This window comes from Triticum urartu, chromosome 3A, assembly GCF_056163025.1.
Source record: "Triticum urartu cultivar PI428250 chromosome 3A, HENAU_Tu73, whole genome shotgun sequence".
NCBI lineage: Eukaryota > Viridiplantae > Streptophyta > Magnoliopsida > Poales > Poaceae > Triticum > Triticum urartu.
This window is the reverse complement of record NC_141875.1, coordinates 630,062,669-630,081,100: the sequence shown is the minus strand read 5'-3', so window position 1 is coordinate 630,081,100 and position 18,432 is coordinate 630,062,669. Positions and strand designations below refer to the sequence as shown.

General features: G+C 47.5%; 1 protein-coding gene across 1 annotated transcript; it reads right to left on the bottom strand.

Annotated features, from left to right (window-relative positions):
- Nucleotides 1–14,549: 14,549 nt before the first annotated feature.
- Nucleotides 14,550–16,727, bottom strand: LOC125545571 (uncharacterized). Its single transcript, XM_048709571.2, has 2 exons — nt 16,494–16,727; nt 14,550–15,980 (listed from the first exon to the last, which is right to left on the bottom strand). The coding sequence occupies exon 2, from the start codon at nt 15,863–15,865 to the stop codon at nt 14,672–14,674; it is 1,194 nt and encodes a 397-aa protein (XP_048565528.1). The 5' UTR covers nt 15,866–15,980; nt 16,494–16,727; the 3' UTR covers nt 14,550–14,671.
- Nucleotides 16,728–18,432: the final 1,705 nt, after the last annotated feature.

Below are 18,432 nucleotides of genomic sequence, written 5' to 3'. Positions count from 1 at the left end.
ACGGTTTTGCTTCCGCGAGAGTCATGGTCGTGCCTCTCGGAAACGAAAAAAACACGTTTTCTGTTTTTTTTTCCTTTCGCGAGTCACGGTTTTGCTTCCGCAAAAGGCATGGTTGTGCCTTCGCGAGAGTCACGGCCGTACCTCCTCGGAAACGAAAAAACGCGTTTTTTTTTCTTCCGCTAGAGTCACAGTTTTGCTTCCACGAGAGGCACGATTGTGATTTCGTGAGAGGCACGGGCGTGCCTCTTTCGGAAAGGGAAAAAATCCGTGCTCCCGGTTCGGTTTTTTCATCCGGTTTTTTCATCCGGTTTTTTCGTCTGGTTTTTTCCGTGAAAAATAAGTTGGTCAAAACCTATCAACATGGGATCTAGTTTTGAAGATCTCGACGCGAGGAATCCAACAGTGAAAGCAGTTCGAGATTTGGACGCACGGTTTGAGAGATAAAACGTTTTGAATAAACAGATATACGAAAAAAGAGAAATTTCCAGGATGCAACAGGTGGCGCGCTCCATGTGCGCCACTTGTCGCAATCAGGGGAATTGGAGTGATCTTTACAACGAGTACTCCTTAACTAGTGATTTGGTTGTCTTCGCCCTAACTAGCTCAATGGGACCCCCTATTTGGCGCGTGAGGCGCTGGCCAACATGCCAGCGCGCACCCACTCCCCTCATGGCCCGGCCCATCGGTGGGGTTCGGCGCCCCAGTTTTTTATTCGGTATTTTTTGGTTTTAATTTTATTTTCTTTTTTTCTTCTTCTTTAACACAATTCAGAATATCAAAATAGTTCAAATTGAAGAAAAAATGATTTTTTAGAAAATGTTGCAGAAATCTTAAGATGTTCGTGGTTTAAAAAATTGTTCATGATTTTAAACAATGTTCATAAACTCAATAAATGTTCATAAATTTTAAAAAGATGTTCGCTAATTCAAAAATCGATGAACATTTTTTGAACTTGATGAACAAAAATCACATTCAAGAACATTGACTTTTGAAAAATGGGTGAACAAAATTTGAATACAATGAATAATTTTTGAAAAATCAATGAACAAATTTTGCATTTGATGAACATTTTTTGAGAAAAAGGATGAACAAATTTCGAATTTGATGAACTTTTTTTATTTCGAAGACCATTTTGTGACTTTGATGAGCAATTTTTGTATTTGATGAACAAAATTTGAATTGGCTGAACATTTTTTAATCTGATGAATGAAATAATGGTGAAAAAGTAAAGAAAGAAAATAGAGAAAAGAAAACAAAAAGAAAGAATAAAAAGGAAATAAAAATGAAAAACATAAACCGGAAAAAAACAAGAAATCCCGTTTCAGGGAAGGTGCTAGAACCTTCCCAAAACCGGGCGAGAATGCCCAGAAAAACTGGGCCAACCCACTGTGTGAACGTTTCAGCATGGGGGTACGCGCTAGGGAACTAGACATCGCATGTGCGCCTAATAGGAGCATGATAGCTCAATTCCTTGGTGAGAATATGGAGAGGAGAAGAAAGAAGAAACAAATGCATAATGATGTATTGGGCCAAATAGATGTAGCAAGAGATGGGCACTAAAAAGACTTAAACAAAATTGACAGGAAAAATTTCGCCATAACTCTCTTATCCGAGATGTGGTTCTACGCACCAGCTAGGACCGTCCATTGATATCAAGCTAATTTGGACCTAGACCACTCGATAATTTCACTTCTGAGATGCCGAAGACCACTTACCAAAGCTGTAGATCTAAGGGCATCTTCAAGGTGGACCTGAAAACCGCTAGTATCCATTCGGACCGCCGAAGCCATCCAACGCCGGCCAGTATCGATTCACGAGGCAGTCCGGACGCGTTTTTGCCCGTAAACCGGACACAAACGTGGGGCAGGTTTGCGGGAGTCCGGACATCAGACACGTAGGACTCCGACACCTTCGGCCCACCCAAAACCCTTCCCGAAACCCATGCATTCATCCTTCCCATTTTCCCTTCTTCCTTCTCTCTCTCTTGTCTTCGCCGCCACCACACCACACCCCTTCGGAACTCTACGTCTCCGTCACCTCCAGCGCTCTAGCAGGGCTCCACCCCGCTTCTCCTCCGTCGCCATTCATCCCTTGTCCTCCGACCGCCCCGCCAGGTACTGTCCGCTATTATACTCACCATGGCTGACAATTGTTCGATGAATTGTCGGAGCTAAAAAGGTTTCCCTTATTCTTTCTAGCAATGGATTCTCATTCGGAGCACATGTACAAACAGTATGTTGAGTCGTCCGATGCCTCGTCGGACAAGGAGGAGTACTCTGATGAAACGGCGATAATGCAAGCGATCCTGGAAGACGCAGAGCGTGCGGAGGAGCATGTTCTCAATTTCAAGGGCTCGATCAAGGGTCATCAAGTGCTCAACTGCAACAGGGCGCGCGGCCATTTGACACTGGTGGTCGACTACTTTGCGCCCGATGCACTCTTCGCTAACCATTTTCGCCGACGTTTTCGGATGCGCAAGACTGTCTTCGATTGTTTGTGTTGGAAGTATGCCCTAGAGGCAATAATAAAATGGTTATTATTATATTTCTTTGTTCATGATAATTGTCTATTGTTCATGCTATAATTGTGTTATCCGGAAATCGTAATGCATGTGTGAATACATAGACCACAACACGTCCCTAGTGAGCCTCTAGTTGACTAGCTCATTGATCAAAAGATAGTCATGGTTTCCTGACTATGGACATTGGATGTCATTGATAACGGGATCACATCGTTAGGAGAATGATGTGATGGACAAGACCCAATCCTAAGCATAGCTCAAAGATCGTGTAGTTCGTTTGCTATAGCTTTTCCGAATGTCAAGTATCATTTCCTTACACCATGAGATTGTGCAACTCATGGATACCGTAGGAGTGCTTTGGGTGTGCCAAACGTCACAACGTAACTGGGTGACTATAAAGGTACACTACAGGTATCTTCGAAAGTGTCTCTTGGGTTGGCACGAATCGAGACTAGGATTTTTCACTCCGTATGACGGAAAGGTATCTCTGGGCCCACTCGGTAATGCATCATCATAATGAGCTCAATGTGACCAAGTGTTTGATCACGGGATCATGCATTACGGTACGAGTAAAGTGGTTTGCCGGTAACGAGATTGAACGAGGTATTGGGATACCGACGATCGAGTCTCGGGCAAGTAACGTACCGATTAACAAAGGGAATTGTATAGGGGATTGATTGATTCCTCGACATCGTGGTTCATTCGATGAGATCATCGAGGAGCATGTGGGAGCCAACATGGGTATCCAGATCTCGCTGTTGGTTATTGACCGGAGAGTCATCTCGGTCATGTTTGCGTGTCTCCCGAACCCGTAGGGTCTACACACTTAATGTTCGGCGACGCTATGGTTGTTGAGATATTAGCATATGGTAACCCGAAAGTTGTTCGGAGTCCCGGATGAGATCCCGGACGTCACGAGGAGTTTCGGAATGGTCCGGAGGTGAAGATTTATATATAGGAAGTCAAGTTTCGGCCATCGGGAAGGTTTCGGGGGTAATCGGTATTGTACCGGGACCACCGAAAGGGTCCCGGGGGTCCACCGGGTGGGGCCACCTATCCCGGAGGGCCCCATGGGCTGAAGTGGGAGGGGAACCAGCCCCTAGTGGGCTGGTGCGCCCCCCATGGGCCTTCCCTACGCCTAGGGTTGGAAACCCTAGGGGTGGGGACGCCCCACTTGGCTTGGGGGGCACTCCACCCCCCTTGCCCCCCCTTGGAGATTCAATCTCCTAGGGCCGGCGCCCCCCTAGGGGTCCTATATATAGTGGGGGGAGGGAGATCAGCCGCACCCTAGCCCCTGGCACCTCCCTCTCCCTCCCGTGACACTCCTCCCTCTCCCCGAGCTTGGCGAAGCCCTGCCGAGATCACCGTTGCTTCCACCACCACGCCGTCGTGCTGCTGGATCTTCATCAACCTCTCCTTCCCCCTTGCTGGATCAAGTTGGAGGAGACGTCTTCCCAACCGTACGTGTGTTGAACGCGGAGGTGCCGTCCGTTCGGCGCTAGGTCATCGGTGATTTGGATCACGATGAGTACGACTCCATCAACCCGGTTCTCTTGAACGCTTTCGCGCGCGATCTACAACGGTATGTAGATGCACTCCTCTCTCCCACGTTGCTAGATGACTCCATAGATTGATCTTGGTGATGCGTAGAAAATTTTAAAATTCTGCTACGTTCCCCAACAGTGGCATCATGAGCTAGGTCTATGCGTAGTTTCTATGCACGAGTAGAACACAAAGCAGTTGTGGGCGTAGATATTGTCAATTTGCTTGTCGTTACTAGTCTTATCTTGATTCAGCGGCATCGTGGGATGAAGCGGCCCGGACCGACCTTACACGTACGCTTACGTGAGACTGGTTCCACCGATTGACATGCACTAGTTGCATAAGGTGGCTGGCGGGTATCTGTCTCTCCCACTTTAGTCAGATCGGATTCGATGAAAAGGGTCCTTATGAAAGGTAAATAGAAATTGGCATATCACCTTGTGGTTTTGGCGTAGGTAAGAAATGTTCTTGCTAGAAACCTATAGCAGCCACGTAAAAACTTGCAACAACAATTAGAGGACGTCTAACTTGTTTTTGCAGCATGTGCCGTGTGATGTGATATGGCCAAAATGATGTGATGAATGATATATGTGACGTATGAGATTGATCATGTTCTTGTAATAGGAATCACGACTTGCATGTCGATGAGTATGACAACTGGCAGGAGCCATAGGAGTTGTCTTAATTTATTTATGACCTGCGTGTCAACATAAACGTCATGTAATTACTTTACTTTATTGCTAAAGCATTAGCCGTAGTAGTAGAAGTAATAGATGACGAGACAACTTCAAGAAGACACGATGATGGAGATCATGGTGTCATGCCGGTGACAACGATGATCATGAAGCCCCGAAGATGGAGATCAAAAGGAGCAAATGATATTGGCCATATCATGTCACTATTTGATTGCATGTGATGTTTATCATGTTTTGCATCTTATTTGCTTAGAATGACGGTAGCTTAAATAAGATGATCCTTCGTAATAATTTCAAGAAAGTGTTCCCCATAATTGTGCATCGTTGTGAAGGTTCGTTGTTTTGGAGCACCACGTGATGATCGGGTGTGATAGATTATAACGTTCGAATACAACGGGTGTAAGCCAGATTTACACAGGCAATACACTTAGGTTGACTTGATGAGCCTAGCATGTACAGACATGGCCTCGGAACACGGAAGACCGAAAGGTCGAGCATGAGTCGTATAGAAGATACGATCAACATGAAGATGTTCACCGATGTTGACTAGTCCGTTTCACGTGATGATCGGACACGGCCTAGTTGACTCGGATAAGGTTTCACTTAAGATGACTAGAGGGATGTCTATCTGAGTGGGAGTTCATTGAATAATTTGATTAGATGAACTTAATTATCATGAACTTAGTCTAAATTCTTTACACTATGTCTTGTAGATCAAATGGCCCACGCTAATGTTGCCCTCAACTTCAACGCGTTCCTAGAGAAAACCAAGCTGAAAGATGATGGCAGCAACTATACGGACTGGGTCCCGAACCTGAGGATCATCCTCATAGCTGCCAAGAAAGATTATGTCCTAGAAGCACCGCTAGGTGACGCACCCATCCCAGAGAACCAAGACGTTATGAACGCTTGGCAGTCACCTGCTGATGATTACTCCCTTGTTCAGTGTGGCATACTTTACAGCTTAGAACCGGGGCTCCAAAAGCGTTTTGAGCGACACGGAGCATATGAGATGTTTGAAGAGCTGAAAATGGTTTTCCAAGCTCATGCCTGGGTCAAGAGATATGAAGTCTCCGACAAGTTCTTCAGTTGTAAGATGGAGGAAAATAGTTCTGTCAGTGAGCACATACTCAAAATGTCTGGGTTGCATAACCGCTTGACTCAGCTGGGAGTCAATCTCCCGGATGATGCGGTCATTGACAGAATCCTTCAGTCGCTTCCACCGAGTTACAAGAGCTTTGTGATGAACTTCAATATGCAGGAGATGGAAAAGACCATTCCTGAGGTATATTCAATGCTGAAATCAGCGGAGGTGGAAATCAAAAAGGAACATCAAGTGTTTATGGTGAATAAAACCACTAAGTTCAAGAAAGGCAAGGGTAAAAAGAACTTCAAGAAGGACGGCAAGGGAGTTGCCGCGCCCGGTAAGCAAGCTGCCGGGAAGAAGCCAAAGAATGGACCCAAGCCCGAGACTGAGTGTTTTTATTGCAAGGGAAATGGTCACTGGAAGCGGAACTGCCCGAAATACTTAGCAGACAAGAAGGCCGGCAACACTAAAGGTATATGTGATATACATGTAATTGATGTGTACCTTACCAGTACTCGTAGTAGCTCCTGGGTATTTGATACCGGTGCGGTTGCTCACATTTGTAACTCAAAGCAGGAGCTGCGAAATAAGCGGAGACTGGCGAAGGACGAGGTGACGATGCACGTCGGGAATGGTTCCAAGGTCGATGTGATCGCCGTCGGCACGCTGCCTCTACATTTACCTACGGGATTAGTTTTAAACCTCAATAATTGTTATTTAGTGCCAGCTTTGAGCATGAACATTGTATCAGGATCTCGTTTAATTCGAGATGGCTACTCATTTAAATCCGAGAATAATGGTTGTTCTATTTATATGAGAGATATGTTTTATGGTCATGCTTCGCTGGTGAATGGTTTATTCTTAAGGAATCTCGAGCGTAATGTTACACATATTCATAGTGTGAATACCAAAAGATGTAAGGTTGATAATGATAGCCCCACATACTTGTGGCACTGCCGCCTTGGTCACATAGGTGTCAAACGCATGAAGAAGCTCCATGTCGATGGACTTTTGGAGTCTCTTGATTACGAATCATTTGACACGTGCGAACCATGCCTCATGGGTAAAATGACCAAGACTCCGTTCTCAGAAACAATGGAGCGAGCAACCAACTTATTGGAAATCATACATACTGATGTGTGTGGTCCAATGAGCGTTGAGGCTCGCGGTGGCTATCGTTATGTTCTCACCCTCACTGATGACTTGAGTAGATATGGGTATGTCTACTTAATGAAACATAAGTCTAAGACCTTTGAAAAGTTCAAGGAATTTCAGAGTGAGGTTGAAAATCAACGTGGCAGAAAAATCAAGTTCTTGCGATCAGATCGTGGGGGAGAATACTTGAGTCACGAATTTGGCACACACTTAAGGAAATGTGGAATAGTTTCACAACTCACGCCGCCTGGAACACCTCAGCGTAATGGTGTGTCCGAACGTCGTAATCGCACTCTATTGGATATGGTGCAATTTATGATGTCCCTTACCGATTTACCGTTGTCATTTTGGGGCTATGCTTTAGAGACTGCCGCATTCACTTTAAATAGGGCTCCGTCGAAATCCGTTGAGACAACACCGTATGAATTATGGTTTGGGAAGAAACCTAAGTTGTCGTTTCTAAAAGTTTGGGGATGCGATGCTTATGTCAAGAAACTTCAACCTGAAAAGCTCGAACCCAAGTCGGAAAAATGCGTCTTCATAGGATACCCTAAAGAAACTATTGGGTATACCTTCTACCTCAGATCCGAAGGCAAGATCTTTGTTGCCAAGAATGGGTCCTTTCTAGAGAAAGAGTTTCTCTCGAAAGAAATAAGTGGGAGGAAAGTAGAACTTGATGAAGTATTACCTCTTGAACCGGAGAGTGGCGCAGCTCAGGAAATTGTTCCTGAAGTGCCTGCACCGACTAGAGAGGAAGTTAATGATGATGATCATGAAACTTCAGATCAAGTTGCTACTAAACTTCGTAGGTCCACAAGGACACGTTCCGCACCAGAGTGGTACGGCAACCCTGTCTTGGAAATCATGTTGTTAGACAACGGTGAACCTTCGAACTATGAAGAAGCGATGGCGGACCCGGATTCCGACAAATGGCTGGAAGCCATGAAATCCGAGATAGGATCCATGTATGAAAACGAAGTATGGACTTTGACTGACTTACCCGATGATCGGCGAGCCATAGAAAATAAATGGATCTTTAAGAAGAAGACAGACGCGGATGGTAATGTAACCATCTATAAAGCTCGGCTTGTCGCTAAGGGTTATCGACAAGTTCAAGGGGTTGACTACGACGAGACTTTCTCACCCGTAGCGAAGCTGAAGTCCGTCCGAATCATGTTAGCAATTGCCGCATTCTATGATTATGAGATGTGGCAAATGGACGTCAAAACGGCATTCCTTAATGGTTTCCTTAAGGAAGAATTGTATATGATGCAGCCGGAAGGTTTTGTCGATCCTAAGAATGCTGACAAGGTGTGCAAGCTCCAACGCTCGATCTATGGGCTGGTGCAAGCATCTCGGAGTTGGAACATTCGTTTTGATGAGATGATCAAAGCGTTTGGGTTTACGCAGACTTATGGAGAAGCCTGCATTTACAAGAAAGTGAGTGGGAGCTCTGTAGCATTTCTCATATTGTATGTGGATGACATACTGTTGATGGGAAATGATATAGAATTCTTGGAAATCATAAAGGCCTACTTGAACAAGTGTTTTTTAATGAAGGATCTTGGAGAAGCTGCTTATATATTAGGCATCAAGATCTATAGAGATAGATCGAGACGCCTCATTGGTCTTTCACAGAGTACGTACCTTGACAAGATATTGAAGAAGTTCAAAATGGATCAGTCAAAGAAGGGGTTCTTGCCTGTATTGCAAGGTACGAGATTGAGCACGGCTCAATGCCCGACCACGGCAGAAGATAGAGAAAAGATGAGTGTCGTCCCCTATGCCTCGACCATAGGGTCTATCATGTATGCTATGTTGTGTACCAGAACTGATGTAAACCTTGCCGTAAGTTTGGTAGGAAGGTATCAAAGTAATCCCGGCATGGAACACCGGACAGCGGTCAAGAATATCCTGAAGTACCTGAAGAGGACTAAGGATATGTTTCTCGTTTATGGAGGTGACGAAGAGCTCGTCGTAAAGGGTTACGTCGATGCTAGCTTCGACACAGATCTGGATGACTCTAAGTCACAAACCGGATACGTGTATATTTTGAATGGTGGGGCAGTAAGCTGGTGCAGTTGCAAGCAAAGCGTTGTGGCGGGATCTACATGTGAAGCGGAGTACATGGCAGCCTCGGAGGCAGCACAAGAGGCAATCTGGGTGAAGGAGTTCATTACCGACCTAGGAGTCATACCCAATGCGTCGGGCCCGATGACTCTCTTCTGTGACAACACTGGAGCTATTGCCCTTGCCAAGGAGCCCAGGTTTCACAGGAAGACCAGGCATATCAAGCGTCGTTTCAACTCCATTCGTGAAAGTGTTCAAAATGGAGACATAGATATTTGTAAAGTACATACGGACCTGAATGTGGCAGATCCGTTGACTAAACCTCTCCCTAGAGAAAAACATGATCAACACCAGAACTGCATGGGTGTTCGATTCATCACAATGTAACTAGGCTATTGACTCTAGTGCAAGTGGGAGACTGTTGGAAATATGCCCTAGAGGCAATAATAAAATGGTTATTATTATATTTATTTGTTCATGATAATTGTCTATTGTTCATGCTATAATTGTGTTATCCGGAAATCATAATACATGTGTGAATACACAGACCACAACACGTCCCTAGTGAGCCTCTAGTTGAATAGCTCGTTGATCAAAAGATAGTCATGGTTTCCTGACTATGGACATTGGATGTCATTGATAACGGGATCACATCATTAGGAGAATGATGTGATGGACAAGACCCATTCCTAAGCATAGCTTAAAGATCGTGTAGTTCGTTTGCTATAGCTTTTCCGAATGTCAAGTATCATTTCCTTAGACCATGAGATTGTGCAACTCCCGGATATCGTAGGAGTGCTTTGGGTGTGCCAAACGTCACAACGTAACTGGGTGACTATAAAGGTACACTACAGGTATCTCCGAAAGTGTCTGTTGGGTTGGCACGAATCGAGACTAGGATTTGTCGCTCCGTATGACGGAGAGGTATCTCTGGGCCCACTCGGTAATGCATCATCATAATGAGCTCAATGTTACCAAGTGGTTGATCACGATATCATGCATTACGGTACGAGTAAAGTGGCTTGCCAGTAACGAGATTGAACGAGGTATTGGGATACCAACGATCGAGTCTCGGGCAAGTAATGTACCGATTGACAAAGGGAATTGTATACGGGATTGATTGAATCCTCGACATCATGGTTCATTCGATGAGATCATCGAGGAGCATGTGGGAGACAATATGGGTATCCAGATCCCGCTGTTGGTTATTGGCCGGAGAGTCGTCTCGGTCATGTCTGCGTGTCTCCCGAACCCGTAGGGTCTACACACTTAAGGTTCGGTGACGATAGGGTTGTTGAGATATTAGCATACGGTAACTCGAAAGTTGTTCGGAGTCCCGAATGAGATCCTGGACGTCACGAGGAGTTTCGGAATGGTCCGGAGGTGAAGATTTATATATAGGAAGTCAAGTTTCGGCCATCGGAAAGGTTTCGGAGGTAATCGGTATTGTACCGGGACCATCGGAAGGGTCCCAGGGGTCCACCGGGTGGGGCCACCTATCCCGGAGGGCCCCATGGGCTGAAGTGGGAGGGGAACCAGCCCCTAGTGGGCTGGTGCGCCCCCCCATGGGCCTCCCCTGCGCCTAGGGTTGGAAACCCTAGGGGTGGGGGCGCCCCACTTGGCTTGGGGGGCACTCCACCCCCCTTGGCCGCCCCCCCTTGGAGATTCAATCTCCTAGGGCCGGCGCCCCCGCTAGGGGTCCTATATATAGTGGGGGAGGGAGGGCAGCCGCACCCTAGCCCCTGGCGCCTCCCTCTCCCTCCCGTGACACTCCTCTCACTCCCTGAGCTTGGCGAAGCCCTGCCGAGATCACCGTTGCTTCCACCACCACGTCGTCGTGCTGCTGGATCTTCATCAACCTCTCCTTCCCCCTTGCTGGATCAAGTTGAAGGAGACGTCTTCCCAACCGTACGTGTGTTGAACGCGGAGGTGCAGTCCGTTCGGCGCTAGGTCATCGGTGATTTGGATCACGACGAGTACGACTCCATCAACCCTGTTCTCTTGAACGCTTCCGCGCGCGATCTACAAGGGTATATAGATGCACTCCTCTCTCCCTCGTTGCTAGATGACTCCATAGATTGATCTTGGTGATGCGTAGAAAATTTTAAAATTCTGCTACGTTCCCCAACAGTTTATACCATGGCATACGATCCTATGATGACTACTTCATCCTGGAGAAAGACATCGTGGGAATGATTGGGTTCTCCGGTTACAAGAAGTGCACGGCCGCAATCTGGATGCTTGCATATGGCACGGCCGCCGATTCGTCGGGTGAGTACCTACGGATGTCTGAGAGCACATGCGGAGATGCCGTGGTCAGGTTTGCAACTGAATTGGTCGAGGTGTTCGGACCTCGGTACCTGAGATAACCAACTGCGGCAGACACGGAGAGGCTCTTGGCAATCTCAAAAGCAAAAGGGTGCCCAGGTTTGCTTGGATCTCTTTGACTGCATGCATTGGAAATGATAGAATTGCTTGAAGGCTCTATAAGGAAAATATCAGGGTCATGTTAAGAAGCCCATCATAATTCTTGAAGCAGTTGCACCACAAAATCTTTGGATTTTGCACACTTTCTTTGGCATGCCCGGATCTCATAATGACATCAATGTACTGTAGCGATCACCGTTGTTTGTGAGGCGGACTGAAGAAAAAGCTCCTCCTTGCCACTATACTATCAATGGACATGAGTACAATATGGGCTACTATCTGGTTGACGGTATCTATTCTCTGTGGGCTATCTTTGTCAACACCATCTCTAACCCAGTTGGCCAAACAAGGCTCACTTCACCCAAAGACAAGCACCTAGAAAGGATGTCGAGAGGGCATTCGGAGTTCTACACGCCCATTTTGCAATTGTTCGTGGACCTACTAAACAATGGGATCTGAAGACCTTCTGGCAGGTGATGACATGTTGTGTGATCATGCATAACATGATCGTCGAGGATGAGGGTGACGATGCTGCCGCAGCTCTAGAAGTTGAGAACATGGGTGATTCTATCCAACTTTCAGGCCAGAATAGAACCACATTTGAAGAATTTATTCAAATGCATCAACAAATTTGGCACCGACCAACTCACGAGCAATTGGAGAAAGATCTGATTGAGTATCAGTGGGCGGTTAAAGGGGACAACAAAGTTGGGATGTAATATTTGAACTTTTTAAAATTTAAACTAGTGATGCATACGGCTATTTGAGCGTCTGCACTTTATGTATGCGGCTATTTGATTGATCGTGGGACTTCAAAAAAATGAGAGGAAGGCCGGATATACGCTGCTATGGTTGGATGGCGGCCTTCCGAATCCGTGTTCACGGATTGGTCCTCCGTCCGTGGAATAGATACGGGTGGAAATTTACGGGTTACCGTTGGAAATGCCCTAAGTAAGACATTCGAAACTATTTATGAACATATGGTGCCCTCCACAAGCTAATAGAAAAGTATGGCCTTCAATTTGAACTAAAACCACGACAAAAACTATTATGGAAATGGAACAGGGTGAGTAGTTAGCCACGCGGGCCGTCAGTATATTTGCATACACAGACAGAAGTCTTCCGGGGACTCGAATGAACGCACGGACCTTGCAAGGCTGCGACCGCGGCTCGACAGCACGACGAAATGCGGAGGAGCCACATCTCATTCGAACATGGACGCTAGCTGTATCTCGTAGCGCGACGGCGACGAGCCAGCCCACAGCTCACACTCGCTTTGCCAGGCACAGTACCGTGTGCGAACTCCCTTCACGCGAGCGGCCGCACGCCTCCTCGCTCGCCCTGCCGCCGCGCCGCGGTACACGAGACCGTCGGCCCGATGCGGCTGTCGCCAGCCCGGCCGGGCCGGGCCGGCAAGTTAGGCACGGCAGCAGCTGGCGCCCGCTGGTCAAGAGAAGATCCGCCACTATTATACCCGTCCAGTCCAGGCTTCCGATGCAGGAGAAGATATGCCTCCGTTCCTTCGTCCAACCAGGAAGATCCAGCGGGGGCCACAGCAGACAGATCGCCAACACACTTGCTCTAGTAGGAGTATTTCCATTCACCATCCCGTACCCGCAGCAGTACGACCACCACATCGCACCGGATTGATTATCTACGCTCGCTCGGGCAGGCCACCGTGGACTGTGGCGAGTTGAAGGCGCAAGTGAATGTCGGGCTGGGCGGCAGCAGGACGCGTGGAGGGAGGCCCTGCGTACATCATTTCGCCCCGGAAAGTTTTGGGATCAGAAAAAGGACACTACAGGAAGGAAGAAAAGATCCATTTTGATCCTGTACCACCGCTCGCTATTAACCTTCCCTTGTGCTCCTGTTCAAGCGGCCGTGCGATGATCTCCGGGAGATCATCATCATGATCATCATAGAGAACCCCGGAACACGGCAGCCCCACCGATAATAACTGGCTGGCACATCGATCCCCCCATGCCATGCCCCGGGTCACATGCGTCGCTGTACTAAACAGCAAGTGTCACGCAGCATGTAAGCCCAAGTGCCCACACACACTGGCCGGCCGCCCCAACTTGAGGGGAATCCTATGTGCATCTACGTGCTGGACTGCTGCTGGTGGTACAAGGCGGCAGCACAGAAGGCACGTTCTCGACCGGGCGAAGGGGAAACTGGCGAACATAGGGCAGTGAATGATCTTGCAGAAACTGGCATGCGGCCAGCAAAAGAAAAGAAAAGAAAACCAGAGACCGCATTGTCCCAGTTGACTGCGCGCGGCAAGCAACTTTGGATACCAAGCACAAGCAGTGAGCATCTGGATCACCCGTGGGGAACTAGAATAATAATAACAAATAATAAACCGTGATCGCCCGCCCCACTGGTGAATTTTCAATGGGGCATCTGCAGACCATGTCAAAGGATAAAAGACAGGCGCGCCGCGCAACACGGATAAAATAAAATCCAGAGTGGCCAGTGACAAAACCACCTAAAAGACAAGCTGTCAGCAGCAGCAGCAGCAGCTAGCAGCCATAGCAAGCCTGCCTAGACATCTATGGTAGATTTCAAGCGGCGACACATCCAGTCCAGGTGAAAGTGAAACATCCTAGGAGGCAAGGGGAAAAAATCAATTCTGCCAGATATTTTTGCCTGCCATCTTCATTTTTTTTTTTTTGGTGTTTCTGGCTCTGCATATGCGGCTCTGGATTTCTCCAAGACATTTATATCGAACAGCTTCTTTACACACCTTCAATTCAAGACCAGGTCTCAAAAATATAACATATGCTGCCACTACTAGCCTGCATAGCTGTCATGGAGAGAGGCAACTAAGGAACGGACAGACAAGATGAGCCCCATTCCAGCCTATGCCATGGTGGAGCTTATCAGCTAAGACAGCATTGTGGGGGCAGCAAACCAACCAAAAGTGAACTTGCCAGCCAATGCCAGGTGCACAGCTCATGCTTAGCCTTTGCAAGATCTAAGCTACTTGCTACATTGATAAACATGGAACTAGACGACTGATCTAGACGGACGATTCATGCTACTCCAAAACTTTACAAAAACCTTTTGATTGCCACAAAACTGTTATCATTAAGGTAGGTAAGAGGAAGGGGGAGGAGAAAATGGAAGGGGGGAGCACATGGTAGAAGGGCAGAAGCCACAGGTGAACACTACTTAGTATCTAGGGACCTCCTTGAGAGGCAGCATGGGCATTGCAGCGCTTGGTGAAGAACCTGCAGGCGAGGATGATCCAATATGGACGCCGCTGCGAGAGGAGAAGCCGATCTCATCTGTGCCATCCGGCGGAAGCTGGTCTTCCCTGATCATTGTGCGGAAGGATATGGAGCCACGCTTTGTTGACGTGTCAGAGTTCCGCTCGATTTCTCGGAAGCTCTGGTTGGCCACAAGCGACGAGCCCTCATAGTAGTAATCGTCATAAGGCACCATCTCTGCTATCTCCCTGCTGCCTGCATCTTTGAGTGCCAATGAATCACGGACAGGCCAGAATACCAGCAAGAGTATCCCAACAGTTGTGCCGGATAGCATCATTACGAATGACAAGAAGACGATGACCTCAAATGCTTTATCTCCTGGGCTGGGCATCACTGAGAACCCTAGAAGAAGCACCCTGATAGGAAGGAAGAAAAGCACCGACATTATCAGCCAGGAAACCCTCTTTCGCAGCGCCTTGTTGATGACCAAGGATAACACCCGAGATCCAACATAGGAGACATAGCTCATCAGGACGGCATCGATAAGTCCCAGAAAAATGGTGCCAAACAACGGATAGGTGCAAACATTGGTGTCCCCAACTGGCATGGACGTCTGAATGAAGTATTTAGCAAACACTCTCCTTCCATGTGCACTGTTCTCATCCTTAACAAATGTAGGCCCAACAAACACAAGAAGGGCCTGAACGAAGAACACCGGAACACAGAAAACCAACATGTAGCCAATGGTCTTCAAGTTCCATCTCTGGGTCAAAGTGCCCAGCTCCCTCTTCTGTAATGAGCCATGCAGGAGGAAAGCAAAGCCAAAGAAGATGCTTGGTTCAGCAAACCCTAGATTGGAGAGAATGTAGGCGTCACATGCGATCTTCTGCCACACTAAGCTGGAGAACAGCCATCCCTTCAAGAAGCTCAATCTCACAATCTCCCCTACTCCCCACCAAATAGTGATCAGAATCAGAGCAATGCGAGTCACCCAGGGACCATTAAAGTAACCGAGTGAGAGCAAGGTCCCTTTCCGAATCCGAAACCAGAACTGGATTGACTGAAAAATGCAGTAGAGGCCCAGAGCAGCAAAGGCCACAAACAGTCCAATCGTAAACCAACCGACTATATCGGCAGCTTCTCTGCTCAGGTGCATCACCCGAAGAACAGCTGCCACGCATGCTCTCTGCTCGCATCGATAGCACAATGACCCACAAATACCATAGACTCGGCCTGCTTCCAAGTTCCAGCTGTGTCCAGCTTCCACAACACTGTAATCGACGAATAATTACATTAGATCGATTGAGGCAACAATCCAAATTTGGTAAGTACAGGTACAGGCTAAAACAAAGCCAGCTCTCTAGCAAAATTGGTTTGGTTTGATTGCACCCTAAACCTCAGGGGCACAAACCACAGTAATAACAAGCTCCATTAGTTACTAGCATACACGCAGTTCATAAAGACATGGAGTGGTACCGAGACGCCCTAAGCCGTAACAAGCATAACATCCGATTTAATCGGCTAATTAACAAGCACAACCGGGGCATGTAAAACATTGCTAGCATCAAGCAACTAAAACCTTACAATTCCAGCACCAAAAGACGGTAACATTTAACCAGCAAACACTCCAAAAACAGCAAGCATAGCACTCGAGCAGCATATCCTACTCGTTTCCACCAACTAAGCGGCTGGAGGCCAGCCCATTAAGCAGCGAGCAAAGCAGAGATCGCCAGAGTAAGCTGGCAGCGATATTAAGACGAGGGCGAAAGGTCCGCGGGAATCACCTCGGCAGGGGGCGGGCGGGCGGGCGGCGGCGGGGGACCTTCCCCGGCGGTGGAAGCTGCGGCGGCCGGGACCCCCGATGGGATCCGGTGATTCGGAGGCCGGGCGGGAGGCGGCGGCGAGAAGCTGCGGGATCCGGCGGCGGGCGGGGCGGAGGCGGAATGGGGGCGCTGGCGGTGCAGGTGGGCGGGGGCGAGGGGGAGTGGGGAATGGGGGAGGTGGAGAAGGTGGAAGGGGAGGGAGGAGAGAGAGAGGGAGAGGAGGATGGGAGGAGAGAGAGTCGAGACAGAGCGAAGAAGAGCGGAGGGGGGTGGGAGACAGCCTGTCTCCAGTTGTCTTGCGGCTCGGTAGGTGCCGACCCTCGCGCCTCGGCCGTCCCCACCCGAGCCTACGTGGGAGCGGGGCTTTATGCTGGGCGCACCAACGCGTACCGCAAGGTCAACCTAAGACTGATTTCGCCCACCTAATATTGGGCGTCAACCCATGATCAGAATGCAGGTTTTCCTTCCAAACTCAATGTGTTGTCTTGTTATTATTTGAAAAGATATGTGTTTTCTTTTTCTTTTTTTCGGCAAAAAAGATATGTGTTTTCTTGTTATTATTCTAATGTGTTTTCTCTTGAGCAAGCGACATTTTTTCTTTTTTTTCGAGAAAACTTCCGATCTATTCATCAACTGTTAATGTATTATTACAAAGAACGCTAGAAGTAAAATTTACATCCGGGTCCGTAGACCACTCAGCGACGACTACAAACACTGGAGCGAGCCAAAGACGCACCGCCGTCATCGCCCCTCCCTCGTCGGAGTCAAGCAAACATTGTTGTAGTAGACAGTCAGGAAGTCATCGTGTTAAGGCCCCATAGGACCAGCGCACCAGAACAACAATCGTTGCCGATGAAGAGAAGCGTAGATCAGAGGAATCCAACTTGCAGAAACACAGACGTAGACGAGCGAAGACCGGATCTAGTTGAATCCACTGAAGACAAACGCCGACCAGCTCCCACAAGATCCATCGGAGACAAACCTCCACATGCCTTCCGACGACGCTTGAAACATCACCGGGACAAGGGCTAGGCAGGGAGGACATTATTCTATCTCCAAGAAGCCGTCGTCGCCTCGTCTTCTTGAGCATGACACAAACCCTAACAAAACTGAAAAAAGCACATGAAAACGAAGCCCTCCTGCCAGCAAGGGCCGGGATCCACCGCGCCTTCATGATCCAAGGACCATAGGAGACGAGGCGGACCAGCGGCGGCGCCGGCGAGAGGCGGTTGAAACCCTAGATGGGAGTTCTTAGGAGGGCAGTAGTTGGTGGACTGTCTCTAAGCGACATTCTTTCTATAGAGAGAACAAGCAAGTAGATGGAGAAAACATATAATGCACGTCGGGTGGTGTTTGTTTTGTAGGGTTTACTATAAGGGCTTCATTAATTTAAAACTAGGCACTATACTTTTTTCTAAAAGAATGCACGTTGATTGGAGTTGAAACGCCATAGACGTACGGTTTCGATGCATCATCGTAGTTACCTACCAAGTCGTCAATCTTTGAACTATCTAACACGGTTAGTAACTTTTGCGCTATGCATCTTTGCTCGTCAAAGAATATGATTTTGTGTTTTTAATAAAAAAAACATAATGCATCTTTGTTAAAATTACACATGTAGTATTGCATGTATCTTTTGTACGAAAATAGTGAAGTTTGAAATATACACATGATTTACTACTTGAGTTGCACCGGTTCAATTTTTTTATATGATGCCTATGATCATTTTTGCATCATTTTTTCCATGAATATGTTATATCTTGACGCACATCATTAAATTCTTCAAAGGAAACTTCACAATTTTTCGGGTTGGAGAAACTATGGACTCAAAGTATTGGGAGGACATCAATTCATGGTCAAATGCATTAGACAATTCTACTTTCAACATCATATAGTCCTT